Source organism: Condylostylus longicornis, unplaced genomic scaffold (assembly GCF_029603195.1).
Source record: "Condylostylus longicornis isolate FDR11 unplaced genomic scaffold, ASM2960319v2 ptg000031l, whole genome shotgun sequence".
NCBI lineage: Eukaryota > Metazoa > Arthropoda > Insecta > Diptera > Dolichopodidae > Condylostylus > Condylostylus longicornis.
The window spans coordinates 4335731-4359701 of record NW_026578000.1 but is presented as its reverse complement, the minus strand read 5'-3'; the positions used below and the strand labels follow the sequence as shown (position 1 = coordinate 4359701).

The following is a 23971-nucleotide window of genomic DNA, read 5'->3' as shown; positions in this document are numbered from 1 at the left end:
TATCAAGAACTGCCATGTGTAAAAAATTCGTGGGACTTTGGACATTTAGAATTGACGTGGTGAAAAATTAATAAGAATTTTAAAAAATTATTTAATTTAAAAATTTTGTTTTGTCTTCATTAGAAATGAAAAAGAAGCTTCTTTTATTAAACAAATAAAAAAATTTGAAGTCTCTTTTGTGTCAAATGTGCACAGGAATTTCTTTTAAACCAAACAAGTTTTATACATTGTAATTATTACGAGTACTATTAAATTTAAATTAAAATATAAAATGTAATTAAAATTAAAATAGTATCAAAAATAATTTGTCAAATATCAGAATTATTTTGTCGAATGTCAAACGTAATTTGTCAAATGTCAAAAATAATTTAAAATTTTGTGAAAAATTGATTTGAAAATAAAAAAAAACGCTCTAAATTCGGCATTGTCTAACAAGTATCGCGTTTGTAATATCTTGTGACACTAACTTTATATGTACATATACATATGTATTTGAAATGTTAGAAAAATATTTGTTTTTACTAATTTTGTGGTATAAATTTTTACTTAAATAGCTATCTATCTGTTCTTTAAAATATAATTTCAAAACCAGTAAGAGTATTAAAATTTCTATTATTTTACTGTTGTTGCTAATTTTTTCTTTTCATTTATTGTTTTTTAATATAATATGAAAAACATATAATCTATGTAAATATGTATATATCCTAAACTTGTAAAACCAGTCATAATTCATTTAAAAATCGAAAGTAATTTAAAAAAAAAAACGAAACAGAATAATTTATGTTTTATGTTAGAATTTATGCAAATGAGCTATTGAACATCTCCACGAACCTACTATACTATATACATCTCTTTTTAACTTTAATATTATAGTGACTTATCTCTATTTTAAATAAAATCTTTAAACGTTAACTTAATGCTTAGAAGTTAGGTACAATAGGCTAAGCAAATCAACTGTTAAGTTAATATAAGTTGCCAATATAAAAAAATAATAATATTTACTTAATATTTAGGGTCAATCACTTGATGATTTCCTTATTATCTTAACCGTATTGTGTATTGTTGGTAACTTTTACAAAGCTTTCAAAGTAGTTATTTATAAGTGGATTAACCGCTTTCGTTTTCATTGCTTATGTTTTTTGTTCTGCTTCGGTTTTTAAATTCAAAAGTTTTTATTCTTTTTTTATAATTAATTCAAAAAGTGAGTCGGTGACTCTCAAAAAATTTATATGAAAACAAAAAAGAAATTAATTGTTTACTATATAAATCGCAATTAAGTATAGCATTATACCTTCGGTATACATGTATATGATTATTACTATATGAAGTTTAATCGCAAAGAATAAGAATGCGTGCAGATTATAATAAGTTTTGTGAATCATACTTAAAATTTATATTTATTTAGTCATATAGCTTTGTATAGAAAACAAAAAAATCATACTAGTTATTTTATAACTTAATAAGAAAATCATTTGATGTAAACAAATGATATATGTACATATGTATTATGCCGATTTAATGTTATAATAAAATTAGAAATAAAAACAATGACGCAGAATAACTCCAAAAACAGCTGGAGAATAAAACATAAAAACTAAAACAATAAAATTTTATGATTTGACAAAGACATTACTGTGGCGATACGATATAAACCGAAAATGGAGAAAATACGCATATGCGGCAATTCCATACTGGCCAATACATATTCAGATATGATTCAAAATGAAATGATATCAAACGGCCAGAGAGACGAAAGTCAAAATCGACTCGGAGGGACTATGTAGAAGGTGTGATAAAAAATTTAAATGCAATTTGGTAACTTAAAAACTACATTTGGGGTCACTAATATTACAGCTTGATGGGCAAAAGAAAAGTGGGGAAATGGGAGCCTATTAGTAAACTGTGGAAAAAGAGGAATTGTCTGAAACCAATGGAGAAGAATTAGTTAGATGATCAGAGAAAAAGTGATGTAATCAATCGACGTCTACATGAAACTTAATTTATTAAAGAGATAAATCTGGGAGTACCGCTTTAACTTTCTATATACTTTATGGCATATTTCGTATACTGAATATTTAACTTGCGCAATCATCTGATAATTAACATTCTTTTTAAAAGTTTTTATATTCTATCCCACAATTATATCAAATTTTTATTGAAGACTCATTATAATTTGAAATCTTTCATAACTAACTTTCTCTAAAAGCTTAATAGGTAATTAAAATTTATTTTTATTTTACTTAATACTTTTTAAATTTAATTATGTATTAAGATTTCGAAATAGTATATATTCTCTATATTAATTCATTTCACGCGAATTTTACAAACAACTGTATAAATTGAAAACTTTTTTTTTCATTTCAATTATTGAATAATTTCTAAACGTTTTTGCTGTCAATGGTTATTAAAATTTGAAATAAAATGTTTTATAATATCTGCACTCGTCTTTCAAGTCATTATTTGAAATTAATTTCAATGCTATTTTTTGCTTTGTATTCTTTCAGAAACCTACAAAACTATTTTTACGACAATAACATTGTAGTTTCAGCATTGATCTGTGAAATAATGACATAAAATTTATTTGCCGTTTAAATGGTTTTATCCTAAATTTTTGGCAAAAATAATTTATGAATACTTATAATTTGGCCAATATACTCAAAGCATTTTGTTATCATTCACAATTTTAATTTTATTTCAATTAATATGCAATTGTGATTATCTTAATGGCGAATTTTTATTAGGAAGTTAAATAACAAAATTTGAACAGGTCTATTGAATAAAATTAAATTGAAACTTAAATTAAATAAAGATTTTTCTCACCATCGATTTTTAATACAAAGTTTTTTTACCATAAATCTATTATGTGTGCTAATATCAATAAAATATGCAATTCAAATGGAACTAGAACATTTCATCGTCATTCTCCTTTTTGCATTATTTCACATAATAATAGAAAATTTTTATAAATATCTATTTGAATATGGTTGAAAGCATTCATTAAATGAGCATTTGTTATACTTAATTAAACCGTTTTTACACCTTCTAATCGAATATAATACTGAAATTGGCGGGATAAAAAAAAAGTTAAATTTTATAGTTATTACCAATTAATGCCCATGACATATTTAAATATTTTTTTATTCATGTCACTTTCATATTACTATTTAGTTTCCTCTTTATTTATTCTATGATTTTTTTTAAATTTTTCTACATACTTTGTTTTAAAATTGATTAAAACTCATAGAATTTGATCTAAAATCATACTAATAAATGGTACCATATCTTTTATCCAAAAGTATATTTATGTTCTAAAAAATTCAGGGTGTGTCATACCATAAAAACAATTTAATATTAATTTTACAGTTGGTACAAACCGACCGAATCATACCCCACACCTTGACAATCTGAGTTTAAAAATTTATTTTTGAAACATCTAGAATCAGCTTTCATTGTTGTATGCCAATTACTCGAACCTATCATACTACTCTATAGAAACGGATATGTGTGACCTATAATTAGACAAACAACTGCCAAGTTTCATGAATCTAGATTAATTTTTGGAGCTGTATGGCAGCTACCTGAACCAATGCAGCCATTCCATCAAAAATTTTCAGAACATATTTATGTAAAATGTAATTAAACACACAATTAGACAATTGGAATTTGATATTAATATCTTTACTAGTTTTTGAAATATTTAAAATAACCTCTTTGAGTTGTATGGCAGCTGTCCGAACCCGTTGTTCGAATTCGTCTAATTACAATAGCAGCCGCCCTTGGCAGAAAAGAAACAACTTGTAAAAATTGATTGCATTATTCGTTTTTGATTGATCGTGCGGTCGGCGATAAACAGACGGGAATATCTAAATCAAAGCAGAATTTTACGCTGAGCAAGAATATATATACATGTCCATACCGGAGACGACTTCTTCAATTGATTACAAAATTCATACCAAAGTGAATACACCCTTCACGAAGATGCAGGGTATAAAAAAAGGTAATTTTTTTTTGGTCCAAAAGTCAGTAACGTTTCACATCACAACGTCCGATTTTCACAATAATAGTACATTCAAATAAAAGAGGAGAAAATTAATTTTAAAGTAATTTAAAATATTATAAATTTATTCGAATTCATTCTAATGGAACAGTTCTACATAATCAATTCAATCAAAATTAATAGCATTCGGTTAAAATTTTTAATATTTAATATTTTATTATACCATTGTTTAGTAATAAATTTACAAAAGTTTATAAAAATGAAATTCAATTTTATATTTTTTATAATATTTAATATTATTGGTTTTATTTGTACACAAAAATCAGGTATATATCACGGCATAGTATATACCAATATATAATAAATTTATTACATAATGAACACTATTTTGAGTGTTATATTATAATTATGTGAGTCTATAATCCGCCCACTATAATAATTATTATCGTGATTTATCATATAATTAATATTAATTAATAGAAATAAAAGATAATTAAAAATACTTAATTTTCTTACAATTAATTGTTTACATTTCTAAATGGTTTATGAACTGGAATGAAAATCATAACCGCAAACATATTATACAAACATATTATAGAATATAATATTCTGTATATGTAAATATACATATATATGAAATTATGCAACAAATACTAATTAAATTTATTATGGCCTAATTATACAAAATTTTAAATGATTATAAAAAAAATTTGCGCTTGTTTTATAAATTTTGATTGAAAATCTCTTATTAAATACTAGACAAAAAATATTAATTCTGAGAAATTTAAATTTGCTTATATCATATTTTGTAGCTATAAAAAACTACTAAATATTATTAATAATAGTGATATTTGAAAATTAGTTATTTGAATAATTTGAAGTTGATTATTTCAAATAATTAACTATGTATTTGTATATGAAAATTTATATTGTATAAAAATAGAATTAAAATTAAAAGAAATTATTAAAAAAAATTTTTCGGGAAAATAAGGCGAAATTTCACTCGTAAAAACCCAATGCTCATTATTACGTGATTTATTGTTTCAATACAACTTTCACACACTCTAATATATTTGTAATTAATACAATAAAATTCTAATGAATTTAGAAAATAATAAAACATGATTTAAAAATGCTCCAATATATACTATGATTGAAGTTGTTATCACAGTTGCATTGTATTTAATCTAATATAATGTAATTTAATGTGATCAATTAAATAGCAGATTTTCATGATTAATACCACTTACTGATTAATAATAAAAATATGTTCATCGTAGTAATTAATTGCACACCTCCATCTGCAGTAATTATACCTACCAAGGTAACAGAATTCAGTGTCATTTTCTATTTCATGTGTTGTATATTTTTAGTATGGCATTATTTCGCGCGTTAGTTCTCATATTTTTGTTTGTCTTACTCCCGTTTATTTGGAGACTGACTCTCTTTGAATTTTATTCAGTCTATTCTCTTATGATATCGTCATATATCGCATTGAACAGGGTTAGAGACAGATAAGACAATCTTGTTGATTCCGACCCTCAATATTTTTCAGTTGATTAATTGGCCTTATTGAATTACCCTTAGTTCCGCATATTTATACAGTGCCTTTATTTTAATGATTATTTTGTTTGGAATTCTCGATTCATCGTATCGAAGCCCCTTTAGAAATCTATGAAAGTGATATACAGTAGTGAATTCCATCCGACTGACTGTTCAGCAATTATTCGAAGTGCGTTAGACTATGGACGCTGCAGTCGCAATTGCTTTTCAATCCCGGATGTTTCTCCCTAAGGTCTGCTTCTATTTTACTCTTAATTCTAGAATGTATTTCAACTACAGTTTTTGCATTCCGTTAAGTCTCCATTTTTTTACAGCTTTATTATAATGCCCCATTTTCAACAGGACAATTTTTATTTTGTTTACCAGAGCCTATCGAATATTGGGTGCATTAATGCATTATACTTTCAGTTATTGTGGAGTTTATTTTGAGCAGCCCTAACGCGACTCCATCGACGGCTTCTGATTTGTAAGCGAAACTATTTATAGTATTTATATTATTTATATACTATACAAACCATTTTTGGAAATTTCTTGAAACTTACAGACTTAGTTTTGAAGTTGTAAATATAACGAATCATAATTTGTCATTGAATTAAAATTAGATCATTTGGAAAATTGTTGTAAACTGACTATAAAGCGGTTATTTTATATGTATATAGCTCTTCTTTTTACCATAAATCTTAAACAATCTATAGGAGATTAATTTTTAAGAGCAATATTAATATATTATGAAATTTGTTAATAAATAATTTTTTTTCAGCAAAATGCCTACAAGAAAAGCAGGTTGGACCATGTAGAGGTAATATGCCGGCTTGGTATTTTAATATGGACTCAAAAACATGTGAAAAATTTCATTATGGTGGTTGTGGTGGAAACGATAACAATTTTAAAACACTTGAAGATTGTGTTGCCGAATGCAAAATTTAACTATTTTTCTTTACTTATATTTTATACTCTTATATTCTGTATTTTACTTTATTTATTAAATTTTACTTTAATTTAATTTAATTTAATAAATTTTACTAATATAATTAGTACAAAATTATATATGTGTAATTGCAATATTGCATAATTTTAAAATAAAAAAAAATTTAAAATATTTTATTCTTTATTGGTTTGAGATAATAGAGGAAGTAGACTTTATGACGCTTTATAGTAGAAGAAAAAGAAATAAAAGTTCACAATCATAAATCACACAAGTCGATTAACATTCGGATATAGTAAAAACAAAATTCGATTATTAGTGACGATGATAAAGTTTAGAACGTCAATATCCCGAAAATGTGAAATAACAAATAATTTGTCATCAAAAAAATTTATAAGAAACAAAACATTTTATACAGATTTAAACGACTTCCAATTTCTTTTAATCGACGTTTGTATATGCCCTTAATAATCATTTATAGAATAAAAATATAATTATAATTTTTTTTTGTAGTAATTTTAAATACTCACTATATATTAATGAAATACACTTATGAGTCAGAGGTCGAATTCGGAAGTAGGCTAAATTTTCTTAATCATTCTTTTAAATTTAATCAATTATTTATTATATGATTCCAAATTGTGTTAAAAAAAAATCAACAGAAGAAAAGTAACAAAATATTTTATTTACATATTTTTAAGGTATTTCGTAAGACGGCGGAATTTTTTATAAGAAATAAACAAATTAAGTGTAAGTATTTTTAATAATATTATCAATAAAAATATTTATGTATGTGCATATTGCAAATCTTTTATATATATACGTACATAAATATATGTACATCGTCACATCTATTATATAACAACAAAAATTTTCTAATCCAATTTTATTTTTGTTTCCCCATATAATATATTTTTAATTTAGAGCTTCTGATACCTAGATAAAGTGGTGTATTATATTATTGAGTGACATTTTAAACCTGAAAACTGATAACATAAATTATCTTGAAAACTCGAAAATTTTCGGAAAGATAAGATATTTTATTTTGTTTCAAATATAAAATAGACATAAAAAGTTGATTTCAAACTATTTAATGAAAAATCATCAGTTTATGATTTTTATTTCGGAAGTAAAATAATTGTATCAAAAGTTTTTCAATATTTTATTAACGTTTTAAATATTTGAAGGAAAAAAAATAATTCAAAATGAAATTTTTATTAATTTTTACAATTATATTGATATCTCTTCTTGGTCTTCTAAATGCTGAAATTCCAAGTATGTATGTAAAAATTAAAATTAGAATTATTATAGAAATCAGTAATTTCAATATTATTAATTTTCCTGTTTTTCTTTTGTAGAAGTGTGTCTCAAACCTAAAAAAATTGGATTCGGTAGAGCAAGCTTTCATCGATATTATTATAATACCGAAACTCAACAATGTGAATTATTCACTTTTGGTGGAGGCAGTTCAGAAGGAGAAAATAATTTCGCTTCAAAAGAAGAATGTGAACGAGAATGCGGAACAGCACATTAGTCTGGAATTTTTAAATGAGTGCGATTAAAATATTATTTTTATTAAATATGACATCAAAAATTCAATATTTATTTTTTCTGAATAATATGTGAATTGTTTTAAAGAATTTACAAAAATTAAAAAAAAATTTACAATGAAAAGTTGCAACTGCGTTAATTTTTTTCTCGAAAACGAAAAATTCATAAAATTTGTTTAATTATGATAATTTTAATTACAATATGTTTAATATTTTAAAATTTTATTTAATTAATTCAGAATTTTTAAATATGCCAATATAAATAATAAAAAAAATTCTAGTCATTCACAATAAAAATGATATAAATATGTTATAAATAAAATTTGGATGTATGTAGGTATATTTATATATGTATACATGACATATATGATATATATGATATATATGATATATATGATATATATGATACATATGATATATATGATATATATGATATATATGATATATGTATATGATATATATGATATATATGATATATATGATATATATGTGGTATATATAATATATGATATATATGATATATATGATAAATATGATATATATATGATATATATATGATATATATTATATGATATATAATATATATGATACTTATGATATATATTATATGAAATATAATATATATGATACATATGATGTGATATATATTATATATATATGATATGATACATAATATATGATATATATCATGTATTTTATGATATATATATATTTATATGTATATATACATGTTTATATACATATATATACATATTTATATAAACATATATTACATTTACACGCATAGTGTACTTATTACTAAAGTTCACGAATATTTTTCTTATGCCTTAATATATAAACGAAAATGAAATTAAGAGAATGATTAGAGAATGTAGAAAATTTTCGTTACACTTGTAAGAGTTCTTCACATGTACATAAACTTTAAAAATTACAATTTTTTAATATTCAAATTAAACTAATATAAAAAATCAATTAAATATAAGGAAAACGTTTTACTGAATCGAAAGAAAAATTTAATGAGAATAAAAATTTAATATTTATATTATTGGTAAGATAAAAACTTTCAAATAAAAACATTTTGACCTACATATATGAATAAAATTTTTATATTTTATATCCTATAATTGGCATGGCCATTTACAAGTTACTTTTTATTTAATTTAAAAAAAAATTGCGTGTTTAAGGATTCTCAAATATGTATGAACTTAATTATAAAAATTGTACGAAATTTATTTTACTTAATTGTAAAATTTATCATCTGTTCGAAATTGCTTTGGAGTAACTCTTACAACATTTCTTTTATCAACTGCTCAAGATACCATATAAATAATCAATATAATATAAAAAAAACCCAAAATTAATTATCTAATAATAGATATTTACTATATATAAAAATTTGTGTATGTACATATACATATTATTATACATACTCCCAAGTACAGTGCAACTTTCACTTAAGTCTAAAAAAAATTGATCTTAATATCAAGCACATATCAAAGATTTTAAATAGATTGAAATTACAATTAAATGACTGTAAATTTATATATTTATTTTCGTAACCCAAATAATATATTTATTTGCTTAAATATACATACTTCATTTTAATAACAAAAATCGTACATAAATACATATAACAATAACTATTATAATAGCTTTCAAAATAATATTTTCAAATAAATATGTTTCAGTTTTTAAACTATACAATATATGATAAAAAATCAAAACGGAGACCATGACGTATAAAATTGGCTAATACGTACACTTTCAGCCAACTTCCATTAATCTTTTTTAAAATTGGAATATCTGCTTTAGTCATTGTTTGAAATTGAATTTGGAAGAACAATATTGCCAGACTTACATTCCCTGCTATATTGTTTCTCTATTATAAAAGAACATGCTCCTCTTTTGGGATATTGAAAGATCAATGAGCAAAGACGTTCTTCCCATAGCATTTTGAAATATCACCGAAACGCTGGGAATCAGCAACGTCCAATTTCATCTACAGGTTTAGCAAGACGACACCATGTTGACATGAACAATGCCAGTTACGCGAGAATCTAGTATATGAGAATTTTTTTCATTTTATTTAACTCTTTTAATGTCACCATCAAAGCACTCTCACACAAATTTCATAACCCTTTTAGATTTTCCAATTTGTCATCTTGCCACTATAAAAAAGAACAATAATTTATCTGTTTTCCTGCCTTAATATATATGTACATATTAAAAAGAATATTATTAACTTGGATTTTTTTTTTAATTTCAAACATAATGTACAATAGATTAAAAAAATCTAAATCAATATTTACTTTCGATTCTTTTTGTTTTTAATTCGAGAAGTCATATTTTCCCCCCTAAATATTTACATAAGAAAGGTATATATATTTCAAAATTTTCTTATTATAAAATTTTATACAATTTTTATATCGCATTCATATTTAAGATACAATCAATAAAATGTTATAAATTAAAACGAATATTAAAAATTTTATTTAGTTCTGGAACACATATTAATTGACTAGGTTACGTGTTACTTATAGGATATCTGCAATAAAGGAAGAAAATTATGAAAATAATTTCATTTTTATTTGTAATTATATTTAGTGCACTCAGTTATGCAGTAAAACCGGGTACGTAATAAAAATTTTTAATTAAATATTTACTTTTTTATGTGTATATGTATATGTAAAATTAGATTTTTCTTTCTGTTCTTATTATTATTTCAGATTTTTGTTATTTACCATATGCTGCTGGTTGGGGTAGAGTTGCTGCACCAAGATTCTTTTATGATCCAAATATAAATGATTGTCAAATGTTTTTATGGGGGGCAATGGAAATGGGTTCAAACGATAATCGTTTTGAAACATACGAAGAATGTGAAGCGGTATGCATAAATGCATAACCATTATAAATATTATTAAAAACCACTGCTAATACGAAAAATTGTGATTTACTTTATTTTAATTATGTAAATTATCTATATATATATAAATATAACATAAAATACAAATTTTATTTTAAATATTTTTTAAATTAAATTGAAAATTATTTAGAAATTTATAGTATATGTATGTAATGTACAAATAAGGTATAACAGAAATATGTCGTGCCATGGAAATCGTACCATATTATAAGAACACACGCGTAAATGCTTAATCATTAAACCAAAATTTTAAAAACTAAAAAGAAAATAGTTTAAAAAAATATTTAAAAAAAATACTCTAAATATACTAGAATTAAATTAACAGTAAATAAAATTGAACAAATTTAAATAGTCTGTTCTATAAAAGTAGCAGAAGAATAATAGTTATCATCTTTGAAAAACGTAAATACTTAAATGCGAAGGCAGAAAAAAAATTATTAATATCAACAATATAATCCAGATTAACAAAATGTCCACGCGCACAATTAGGTATTAACTTGAATTTGACGCAATATAACGTTATATGAAGGCTATAAAATATGAGGTTATGTTTGCAGTTTAAGACTAAATTAATGTATAAATTCACAAATATACTTGATATTTGATAATATGAATCTAAAGGACGACTCAAATATTAGAATATCATTATACCTTAATTAAATATAAATGCTTGTAACATACTAAGTTTGATATTATAATTTTTTTGTATATTATATTGATTATACAAAGTCTAATTTTAATAAAAAATCGTGGAATAATAAATAGCAAATAAAACTGCAGTAAATTAGAACATTTGAGCTAATCAATGCACTAATTAATAATAGGCCAGTAGTGAATTATATCATTTGCAAAATGTTTTGCTATATCAGTGTGATATAGAAAGAAGAAGGTATATATTAGTTATTGTGAGTAACATTAAAAAAAATGAACGTGTATTAGTCATTATATAAAGAATAAAAAGTATCTGATATGATCAGCAGATCAGCACATAACCGATCGTATGGTATGGTCTAATTCAGCGAAAATGTATACAAGATTATGAAAATGAGTTATAAAAAGGTAAAGTCCGTCAATTAGTTCTAGTAGCGAAAACACAACTCAAATGTTAAATTTTACGAAATCCGTCATTTCACTGATATTCCGATTTGTTACCGAGCCTTGATATTCCAAAAAATGATTTCGCATTTATAAGTTTTTTATAATTGTTTTAACACAAGAAAATTTAAATTGTAATTACTGTGCATGTATGAACGAAAATGTAAAAATGGCCCATGGTGAATGATTAGTTCCTAAAACCTGACATATCCTAGAGGTTGATAAAATCATATCACCTCTGAAATAAATTAAAACATAAATTTTCGGGAAAATCGATTCAGCCGAACATGAACGTGAAATTGAATACAGATCTTTACACACAAATCGGCAAACAGACATTCCAAAAAAAAAGTTTATTCACACATCCCTACCACGGTGAAGTGCATTTTCACTTTAAGCCCGACTTGCTTAATTTATAGTGCCATTTTACTAACACAGCCTCCCTCATTGTATACAATATGCGTTCTGCAATAACGCGTTATTCATATTTATTCAATCACATGCATCCAATGCTGGCCATACATCTTCTCTGCGTATGTTCGCGTACTAAGTTCTAAGCAAATTTAGAACATCGCTTACGCTCATTATGGTTCTAACTGAAATTATGTTGACTTTTTAGAAAAGCGTTAAGTTCCTGAATATTTACACTCGCCAAGCTTGTAATTTTCAAAAATAAGTAAGTATATTGCAAGAAATTTCCACCTTCCGCCCGTCAGAATTAGATCACATTTTATATTTATGATATCAATTAGAATAAGCGACATTTTAAACACAAAAAGTCAAATTTTTTGCTATACTTATAAAGATAAAATCGAAAATAATTTGATATGTTCGTATACACAAGAAAAATTTCAATTGACGTCTTTTCTTTACAGTATTACAAAATTATTCTAAATATTTACACTGTTTCGAACATGTAATTGACAATTATTCATTATATAATTCATAATCTGGCACTCTGCTATATGTATGCATGTATGTAAATCTAAACAAATTCCTAACTCAATATCTATACGTAAACCGATATTTACATCGATTTTTTCCTCTAAACAATGTATGTACATTCATATATAGTATATAATGCTATATTTTTAATAAAACTTAATATGTAAGTATATATATGTATACATATAGGTACATGCAATAATAATATCTTGATTTAAAAACTTAATAAAAAACAAACGTCAGTTACGATAATAGTATAATATGTAGAATAATTTTGTCAGGTAACCGTCAATCAAAAAAATATACCATTCGTTTTTAATGTAAACATACGAAATATGTTTTAATATGTTATATAAACAAATAATATTCTTAATATATACAAGTATATATGTTTGTAAGAATGTATTATTATTATTATTTATTTACTAAATTTATCTTAATAATAAATTTTTTAAACGATTCATATGTATACAAATTAAATGTTAATACTAATATATTTACATGGATTTAAATAATATTTCGTAGAAATAATATTAAAGAGCTAAAGCTCTTCCTTAAATAAAACTTAATTATTTCTCTATAATAACTTATATTATAATGTGAGCATATGTATATATATGTATATGTACAGATAAAGATATATCATAATTTATCTTAAGAAAATTTTCTCGTCTTAATATTAAATTGCCAATTATCCATAAATAAATTTTTAATTCTAAACTTAATAATAAAATTTAGAATTTTTCATTATGTATGTAGTAATGATAAATAAACAGTCATCTCCCGATATATATGCTCAAATGCGTTTCGGTATTTAAAGTACATTCAAAAGTGTTTGACCGAAAATCGGTTAATTGTGTTTTTCTTTTTATTACGATAAAATTTTAGTACCCCAAATCAAAAATTGTACATGTAATCCCAGTTAATTAATAAACTAAATAAAACATATTTTTTTAATTTGGGAATTGTTTTCCTTTATTTTGGTGGAAAAATATAGATGCCCCTGATTATAAATTTTTTATATTGTGAATAATTTAATTTCGGCTAGATATTTAATTCATGCACTTCCAGAAGTCCTTGAGAACAAAGTTATGTTGCATGATTAATTGTTTCATCTCAGAGTCTACATTTAATAAAACTAAAATATTTTTAATGTTTTTCACTTAATCGCGTCAATCGTGTACTTAAGCGGGATATTTAGCAGTGAGTTTTCCCTTTCATTGCTTTAAAATTTTAAGAAATTGAACGATGAGTATATATACGCATATTCTAATATCAATACATATTTAATAATACACATATATACTCGTACTGTACAATTAAAAAAACTCAACTTTTATAAATGAAAAGTTTACAAAAATTTCTTCGTTGATAAAAACTATTAATAGGAAAAAAAAAATTTTTTTTTTTCTATATAGAAATGGAATTTACTCAACCCCATATTAAGTGATAAGAATTTTTGCAGCACAGCTACTTTATAAATTCATACATCATTTTTTTTTTTTTGGAGAAAATAATCGTTTACACCATAAAGAGGTTTCACAGGAAATGCAATCATATTTTCATAAATTAAAGTGATTTGATGTTAAATATATTATAGAAATTAAAAATGCTTTATTAAGAATTGCCAAAATTTATATTATACAATTTTTATATTTTATTTTAAAGTAAATTTTGAATTTTTGATTTATTATTAACAAATATTTATATTTAATTAATTTTTTTAATACAAAAACAATACTAATGATAATATAACCGCTAATCAATCTCGTTAACCCTATGTGACGGACAAATAGAAGTAACCCCCCCCATCTACAACATATAAACTCTTATCTTACTTTTCTTAAAGTGCATGGTCAATAATATAAATTCAATATTTGATACAAAATAATGGAAAATATAGCTAAATTAGAATTGGAAAGCCAAATTCCCCCAATTCCCTAATATTAACAGAATTTTGTATAAGTAAATAAAATTTATAATGAATTTATGTTATTGTTCCAATAATTAAAGGTATTTCATAAAATATTTATAAATTTTAACAGCCTGACAGACAAACATTACATACAATATATATATACAATTTATAATTATTAAAAATTTCATGGAAGAAAAAAATCCCCTTAAAAAAGCTTCGTACAATTTTTTTTTTTGTTAAACGTACTTATACTGCTTCTCTTTGATTAAGAGAAATAATTAGCATACAATGAAAATAGAGTACATATATATATATATATATATATATATATATATCACAGAAATCTCCATAAAATGTACATTGTATATAAAAAGTAAGTTATATTTTTTTTTGTATCTTTGTGATATAAAAACTAAAATATTTTTAAAATTTTAATTTAGTAAAACAATTGCATTTGATTACTCTATACAATAATTTTAAGAAATTCTTAAAAGTGTAATAATGAAACTAATTTTAGCATTATTTTTAATTATTTTTATTTCATTTGCGTATGCCGATATTCCAAGTGAGTTTTATTTAAAATTATTTTTAAAAGATTTTGAAAAAAAATAAAAACTATATTGCTTTTGTGGTTGAGTTAAAATTGAAAATATTTCTATATACTATAGAATTATTTTTGTTTCTTATATATGTATGCATGTATTTTCAAAAATATATATATACATATATCATAAAATTTGAAAAATATAAGTATGTATGTACATATGTATTACAAACTACATTACAAATATTGCGAATGTGGGAATTTAAGGACACGTAATTCGAGTCGATGGCTTTATTCGCTCAAATAGTATAGAACTGATAACGCAAATATACGAGTACTATAATAAAAAAATTGCGTACTATATGTACACTACATACTTAATGTCAAAAATTTGTTTCGAAGATATGACCTCAATTTATACTTAGTGCCAAAGGGAACTTGCCTTTTTTATTTGTATTTTCTAATCGTAAAAAAAAAGAATAAAATACATAAATAATTTTTTAATATAAGAAATCAAAATTTTTAATAATTATACGAGTATTATGTTTTTTTTTTCTTCAAGCACGTTGCCTTCTACCATTTACATCAGGATTTGGTAGAGCTGGAATACCAAAAGTATATTTTAATTCAGCATCAAGAGAATGTGAAGATTTTATATGGGGTGGCTTAGAACGTGGTTCAAATGATAATCGTTTCGATACTATCGAAGAATGTGAATCCTTTTGTAAATAATATAAAACGAATTCATATATTATATATATATACATATGTATATAATAAAATTCTGTATATAATATATAGACTAAAAATATAAACTATGATAAATTATAATAACAAATGAATTGTGTGTATTAAAAATAACTCATTTTTAATTTTATTATCCAAGAGTCAAAATTAATTTGTAAATATAAAAATTTACATGAAGAATTAAAAATTTTAAATAAATGAAAAATTATATTTTAAAATAAATTTTATAGAATTATTATAATTAAAATTAATAAATCTTAATTATATATAATTTATTATAAATTATAATATTTTACTGGTTCCAATCTGACACCTTGGCTCACCAAAATATTTATAACAAAAGAGTGGCAAAAAATATTTAAGCTAATCAGAAGCAAAAATTATTTATACGTTATAAGTATGCATATGTATGTATGTACATATGTATGTATAAATATTTATTCACGAATACTGTAAATGTCTAGAAATACCTATGGCTATAGCCAATAAAGCAATTGTTATACTGTTTTAAATGATACAATAAGGTACACATAAATAATATGTGTATAATTGAAATTAATATTGACTTTAGCATGACAGTTATCTTCTACATAGTAAGTATAGTATGTATAGAAATCTCTTCTTTATTTTTAGAAATTTTTTATAAAAAGAAAAAATTAAAATCTTAAAAAAAGTGATGACCTTCAAAGAAAGTAAAAAACTAAAATAATCTTGATAAATTAAATGTTTATTATTGTTTATTTATTTTTTTTTAATCTTATATACACAACCATAATGTAGATTTATAAAATTTAATAGAATGGTTCTTAAACGTTAAGTTGAGCCATCTTAATTAAAACATATGTTCATTTATAAATTTCATATTTCAATTTAAGTATGAACAGATATTTTAATAATTAAAACCTTCTGGTTCAATATTGCTTTATAATCATATAGGCTTCAATCGAAAACAGTTTTTTATACCATTTTGTAATACAAAAATATTTTACCTTTATTTTATAGGTGTCATATAAGACATTCGTTAATACGTCAAGAAGACAACTCAAAGATATGATAATTTGACATAATATTCTTATGTCATTTATTAATTACTTATTAATTACGAAATTTGACTTATTAATTAAGAAATTTGTGTCTTCTATGTAAAATTTTTTTATATGTATGTAATTTACACTTGAATTTCTTTCTGAGTCTCCAAAGAACAACGCAACTGATCAGCAATTTTATTGACAAAAAATTTTATAATTTTGCTTTTTCAAAATTCATTAGTTTTATTTTAATAACAGAATTCGTAAATATCATCAACTCTTCAAAAAATGAAGGCAAAAAAAAAAAAACGAAAAAAAAATTTAAAGATCAAAGATCCTGAACCTATCAGATTAGTTTAAAAAGTTTTTTTTTCTATTTGAGAAAAAGAAAAAACGAGAATTACTAAATAGAAAAAAAAATAAAACGAGTTGGACAGTTACTCCAATGTCTGGTATAAATTGAACAAAATAGCAAATGTTATATTTAGTATAAAAATAATTTTTGATTCTAATTATTCTTATATTTTAAAATTAATACACAATATTTAAAGACAAAATGAAATTCATTTTTAGTTTGATATTATTAGTACTTAGTATTCTTTTGATTACTGTAAATGCTAATCCACCAGGTAAGCTGTACTCATATAAAAAATTTTTTAAAAACAGTCACAATTTTTTTCTTTCAAATTTATGTATGCATATAAATGTATACATTAAATTTGCAATATACATACGCATACATACATATACGTATTTAAATTAAATATTCTTCATATTTTACAGAACACTGTTTAAAAGATTATAATCCTGGTGCTGGTAGAGCTGGTATATTTAAATTCTATTATAATTCAAAGAAAAATGAATGTGAACCATTCCTTTGGGGTGGTATAGATGATGGCGGAAAAGAAAATAGATTTGATACACATGAACAATGTGAAGCTGAATGCAAAGATAAATAATAGAATAAAATAATAATATTATTGAAATAAAAGTAAAAATCACATAAAAGATCTTGTAATAAATTCATTTAAAAAATTATATATACATACAAATATATATCTGTTGTTTTACACATACATACACATGTATATTATGTATTAATATAATAAATTTTTGACAGCATATATAAAATGACATTAAAAATGTAATTGTAATTGCTTTGACATTAGATGACATTCTATCTCATATTGATTATAATTTTATTTTCCGGATTTGTTTATTGCTTTTTTCTCTTTCGAATTAAATTTTTGAAAGAGTAATTGCAACATTTTAACACCTTGGGCTTCTTCCGACGCTCACATTTAAAAGTCATAAAAAAGTAGCTCAGAATGATGCTCATATTTAGTGTCACGTTTCTTGGCTTCGGTTTTAAAATTTACATAATTATTTGGAAGAAATATTAGAACATTAAAAATTAATATGTACCATTTAAAACAAAATATCAACAAAAAAAAAGGTAATAAAATTTTATTAATAATTTCCTTAATAAAAGCTTTGAGTTATCAGCACTTAATATAATTCAAAAAGTTTCTAAAAATTTAAAAATGAAAAAAACAAAAAAAATAGGAAAACAAACACCACTTTAATCGCACTCTTCAAAAGCAACCGTAATCACCAAATGTCTAATGTAAAACTAAATCTCTATATGGTAACAATCTTCAATATTTTTTTTATGGTAACACAGATTTGAAACCGCTTATTGCTATAATAAAACTAATATTGAAAATGCAAATTAATTGCAAATAGTTGTTTTTTTTTCATAAATATTTTCTCTTAAGGATTTTTAATCAATAAAATAAATTTGACAAAGCTATTATGCAATTTAAATATACTTAAAATAAATATTTTTAATATTGAATCGTAGGTGTTTATTTTTTTCCAAAAAAAAACTTTGAAATTCGTTTTTTATTTTCTAATTGCGGTCAGGTCCGTTTGTTTGTCTGGCTGTCTGCCTAATCATACCTATTATATGCTACAATTTTAGAAAAGTTCGTAAACTACATTTAAGTTTACTAAATTTAATATTACTCCCACCAAAAATTTTTATAAATTCCACGATTTTTAGTGAAATACTAAAAAATAATTTCATTACATAATGCACAGGTATGTATAGCACGCCAAAATTTCAATTTAAAACTGACTGAACTGAATGTCAATTTAAAAACTATTTTCAAATACTTCAAAATTCTACTGAAGAATGAAATCCAGCATTAGCTATAATTTTAGACTGTCTATTTGTGTTGTAAAAGATGCTAACATTTATGTACAATAGCATACTTCGTGTCACCGTCAATAAATCTTATTTATTCATAAAAGTTCAACTTACAAAATTCCTTTATCTTGATAAAATTAATTAGAAAAGGTGCTCTTTTGTAAAACGTTGAATTAATCGAAAATTTATTATTGTTTCTGCATAAAAAAAAACTTTGTTAATTTTATAAATAAATAAAAAAATATGTACATTATAGATCAAAGGTTCTGAACCCAACCGATTAGTTTTTCAAAGATTTTTTTTCCCACTATTTGTAATATACTTGGAAAAAAGCAAAACTAGAATTTCTAGTTAAATAAATATTTCAAAGCCAGGATGGTATAAATTGAACAAAATTTCTACTAATAAATTTAGTATGAAATTATAATTTGATTTCAATTGTATTGTCAATTTAAATAAAAAATATTTAAAAATGAAGTTAATTTTCTCTTTAATGGTATTATTACTTAGTGTTGTATTAATAAGTGCAGATCCTCCAGGTATGACATAAAACTAAAAAGATTGCTTAAATTTTTCTTAAAATTTTATTATATAAAATTAAATTTTATTAATTATTTAAATTTTAATAAAAATTTTTTAGAAAATTGTTTGTTAGAACATACTGTTGGTTATGGAAGAGCTAGTATACCTAGATTCTATTATAGTGCCGAGAAACAAGATTGTATATCTTTTAAATGGGGTGGTGCTGAAAACGGTTCAAATGGCAATAGATTTGAAACTTATGACAAATGTATAGCTGAATGTAAAGTTTAATAATATGTTATGACAAACAAGTGTTATGATATATGGTTTACAAAGGATATACGAAACAAATTGAATTTTTTATCATTGTGAATATGAAATAAATAATTTTGTTGTTATTGATTAAAAAAAGAAATTTCAATAAAATATTACATTCCATTTAATATTAATAAATAAGAATACTTTTTTTATTTAATTAAAAAAGTACATAAATTTTTACATATATCAGACTCAAATGAGCCCCAAAATTCAATCATGTTAAAGCACAGAACGGCCCCCTTCTTGGGGAAGAGCTCAAGGCCCGACACTTACAACGTTAAATTCCAAGTCATTAATTCGACACCACCTACTAAAACTGTCCAAATCCCTCTGTAACATCAAACAATCTATCATATATTTTGACAGAAGGTCCGATAACTTAAGGCAATAAAAAGAAATACGTTTACAACAAACAACACAACCGTTTTATGTCTAATTATTATTAGACCTACATTGAACTAGAAATAAAACAACTTATTTCTAATTTGTTCCAGTGTAACATTAAATTTAAATTACCGTTAAGTATGAAATTTTTAATTACTTTTATGCATAAAATATTTTTTTCAAAAATTTTTATAAGATATTTTAAATTTATTAAAATTTAAAATTTTATTTCAGTATTATACTAACACTATAGTAATAAATAAACTGTTTAAACAAAAAAAAAATCATTAAAGAACGCATATAGACAGTTGCAATGGCAGGAGTTAAATTGACATTAATTACTTTCATTTTTATATTTGGTGCCTTTTGTATATTTAATAATTTAGCAGCTAAAAAAAAATTTGTTATAAAGGATGGTATGTATAATTAATGTAAATTAATATAAATATGTATAACAATATTCAAATGTAAAGTGATGTAAAATTTATTATGTTAAAAGAATTATTTTAAATATTTTTATATTTTTATTTTAGGAAGATGTAAGAAACCATTACCTGGACCACCAGGATATTTTACAATTGTACAAGTACGATGGTTTTATAATATAACAAGTGACAAATGTTCTAAATATATTGCATTTGGTACCGATGACGAATGCGAAAAAATAGTACAAAATAGATTTATTACAAAAATTGGTTGCGAAATAGCATGCAAAGGTATATACCCCTATGGTTTGAATGCATATCCTTGAACAACAATAATGAAAGAATAATAAAGCTAAATTTTAGCATATGTTATAATTTATGAAAATCAAATAAAATTAAAAAAAAAAAACAAATTTAGTGTCTTTTAGTTTTTAATTTTGTATAATAGCTCCATATATTTGAATGTAAACTTACATTTTATATTTAAGAATGTTTTGCATTTTATATTTAAGAATTAAAATCAAATGAAAGGAAACGTACATAGGTCTTGTTCTGAAATTAGCACTATTACAATTTGTAAAATTTACAAAAAAAAATAAGTTTTTGAAAAATTTAAACAAATATTTGAAATAATTTCTGACTGGCTAGAGAGAAGACTAGGATTATAACTTTTATTCAAATTTATCACAATTAATCATGCGTTAACTCAAAAAGTAGAAATACATATTATGTATGTATAGGGGGTTAATCCGGCATGTGTGGTCTATTAAGATTGGAAAGTATATTAGATTATTTTTATATGTTTTTCATTAAGTAATTCACCTCAATAACTTCAATTGAGAGCATATTATGGTTGTAGTTTTTAAAATCAGTCATGTTTTAATGTCAATTAATCAAATTAAAATAACTTCATTAAAAATAGAACCCAAGTATACATAAATTTGAATGTGAAAATCTTGAAGAAATTCAGTTTAAAATCCCTAGAATTCTAACAAAATTCAGTACTACTTCAACTTTTGTAAAATTCACAATTTATTGGTTGTATATAGCGCATGACTTTTTGGTATATATAAATTAACCATAAAATTTTCTTTTTAATGGCATTATTGTTGAACTCATGCCTTTATGGTAAATATAAAATTAGCATACAATGATTGGTTCATAAATTTTTATGTTTTTTTTTTATGCAATTTGCAACTACTCTATTAAATGTTCCTATAATAAATATTTTTATAATAGTATGCATAAAATATTTAACTATATTAGAACAAAAATAGTGCTAATAAATTTAAATAAATAAATTAAAACGAAGGATACAGGAGCAAAAATGAAGTTTGCCTCTTTTTTAATACTTTTCGTTTTGTTTACAATCACTTATTGTAGAATGATTAATGGTAATGCAATTAAGTTTAAATTAATTAGAAAAAAAATTGTTTCCTAATTATAAAATTTTTCTTTTAGAACGATGCCGAAAACATGTACTTAAAGTCAATAGTGGAATGACAAGAGATGTTATTTTAACAAGATATTTTTATAATATTGATGAAGATGAATGTCAACTTTATGCTGCTCCTGCTATAGTTTTTATGGGAAATGAAAATAGTTTTCCTACTAAATACGATTGCCTTAAATTATGTAAACCACCAGAAAATTATTTAAATATGCAAATTTGAATTGAATTTTAATATTGTATAATTGTATGAAATGGTTTTGATTTGAATAAATATTATTTGCAATATAATTATGATATGTAATTTATTTAATCGATTTGAAAATTGTTATTCATATAAAATTATTAAAATTATTTGCATCTGTTACAAAATGTGACCTGACCAATGAAATTTAAGTTTCATTGTAAATCTTATCAATATTTAATTTGAAGAAAAAATGTATAGCATATTGCTCTACTTATCATTTTAATCTTCTCTGAATTCCAAAATTCAGTGTAAAAATTATTTTATAAGCGCTAATTAATAGACTATGAAATAATACTGCAATATAGATATCAGGGTTTTGTAAATCTTGAGATTTTCAACAATTCAGACTACATACATATTATACTACTACATACTATATACTGTAATACTAACAGTTCTACATTGGATTTTAGAATTCTTTTTTGCTATAATTAAAATAATGTAAAAAAACCGAATATATAGTTTACTTTTGCAGATTAGTAATGTCTTCAATATTCGATATTTTTCTATATATGTACAAACATAATGATATTTTCCAAAACAATTTTGCAGCACTTGAAAAAAAATCTTGGAAATGTTTAGAACTTCCAAAAGTAACAGTAAATTTAAATTGTTTTTTAGCAAATATTTTTCAAACATCTTACTTTTGCTAGTTTCGAAGTTTTTATTAGTCAAATCAACATTTTTTTAGATCAAAATTAGAATTGAAGTCAAAAAAGTTCTCTTTTACTATTCTGTTTTATAGAAAAAATTTTTTATTGCCTACAACTATCATTTGGCTGTATTCAAAAAATATGGTAAAAAGCCAGAGAAAATATAAGCACACTAAAAAAAGACCAAAATCCATTTGTTTGAAAATTTCAAGTTAAAATTCGTGCTCTTGGTAGAACAAAATAATTAAAGATAAGAATTATTAAAAGATTTTGTAAAACCCTATATGTTTGCAAACTACTAATATGTTAATATTTACTACAAATGTAATAAAATGCTCCATTTGATCTTTACTGCATGAAAAATGAAGTTAACTACCACTTACTATTAAATATAAAATTTCTTCCATAAATTCACTTTTTAATAACCGTGAAATGAACTTGCAAAATGTAAAACTCTTACATACAAACTTATATATTTATATACTTTTATCGATCTTAAATATTCTGAAATTGAAATATTTTTGT

The 23971-nt window shown here is 23.2% G+C and overlaps 6 protein-coding genes across 6 annotated transcripts; all 6 read left to right on the top strand.

Moving 5' to 3' along the window:
- Positions 1-7600: 7600 nt before the first annotated feature.
- LOC129608541 (PI-actitoxin-Afv2a-like) lies at positions 7601-8159 on the top strand. Its single transcript, XM_055520113.1, has 2 exons — positions 7601-7760; positions 7844-8159. Exons 1-2 carry the CDS (start codon positions 7691-7693, stop codon positions 8017-8019), a joined length of 246 nt encoding a protein of 81 aa, XP_055376088.1. The 5' UTR covers positions 7601-7690; the 3' UTR covers positions 8020-8159.
- Positions 8160-10535: 2376 nt separating this feature from the next.
- Positions 10536-11135, top strand: LOC129608563 (kunitz-type serine protease inhibitor-like). Its single transcript, XM_055520166.1, has 2 exons — positions 10536-10665; positions 10762-11135. Exons 1-2 carry the CDS (start codon positions 10602-10604, stop codon positions 10935-10937), a joined length of 240 nt encoding a protein of 79 aa, XP_055376141.1. The 5' UTR covers positions 10536-10601; the 3' UTR covers positions 10938-11135.
- Positions 11136-15328: 4193 nt separating this feature from the next.
- On the top strand, positions 15329-16355 carry LOC129608543 (PI-actitoxin-Afv2a-like). Its single transcript, XM_055520114.1, has 2 exons — positions 15329-15481; positions 16023-16355. Exons 1-2 carry the CDS (start codon positions 15418-15420, stop codon positions 16190-16192), a joined length of 234 nt encoding a protein of 77 aa, XP_055376089.1. The 5' UTR covers positions 15329-15417; the 3' UTR covers positions 16193-16355.
- Positions 16356-17694: 1339 nt separating this feature from the next.
- LOC129608556 (PI-actitoxin-Afv2b-like) lies at positions 17695-18273 on the top strand. The gene is made up of 2 exons (XM_055520139.1): positions 17695-17864; positions 18019-18273. Exons 1-2 carry the CDS (start codon positions 17792-17794, stop codon positions 18192-18194), a joined length of 249 nt encoding a protein of 82 aa, XP_055376114.1. The 5' UTR covers positions 17695-17791; the 3' UTR covers positions 18195-18273.
- A 1559-nt stretch (positions 18274-19832) lies between these two features.
- On the top strand, positions 19833-20404 carry LOC129608519 (PI-actitoxin-Afv2a-like). Its single transcript, XM_055520071.1, has 2 exons — positions 19833-19986; positions 20088-20404. Exons 1-2 carry the CDS (start codon positions 19920-19922, stop codon positions 20258-20260), a joined length of 240 nt encoding a protein of 79 aa, XP_055376046.1. The 5' UTR covers positions 19833-19919; the 3' UTR covers positions 20261-20404.
- Positions 20405-20574: 170 nt separating this feature from the next.
- Positions 20575-21427, top strand: LOC129608518 (uncharacterized). Its single transcript, XM_055520069.1, has 3 exons — positions 20575-20809; positions 20906-21087; positions 21205-21427. Exons 2-3 carry the CDS (start codon positions 20985-20987, stop codon positions 21420-21422), a joined length of 321 nt encoding a protein of 106 aa, XP_055376044.1. The 5' UTR covers positions 20575-20809; positions 20906-20984; the 3' UTR covers positions 21423-21427.
- Positions 21428-23971: the final 2544 nt, after the last annotated feature.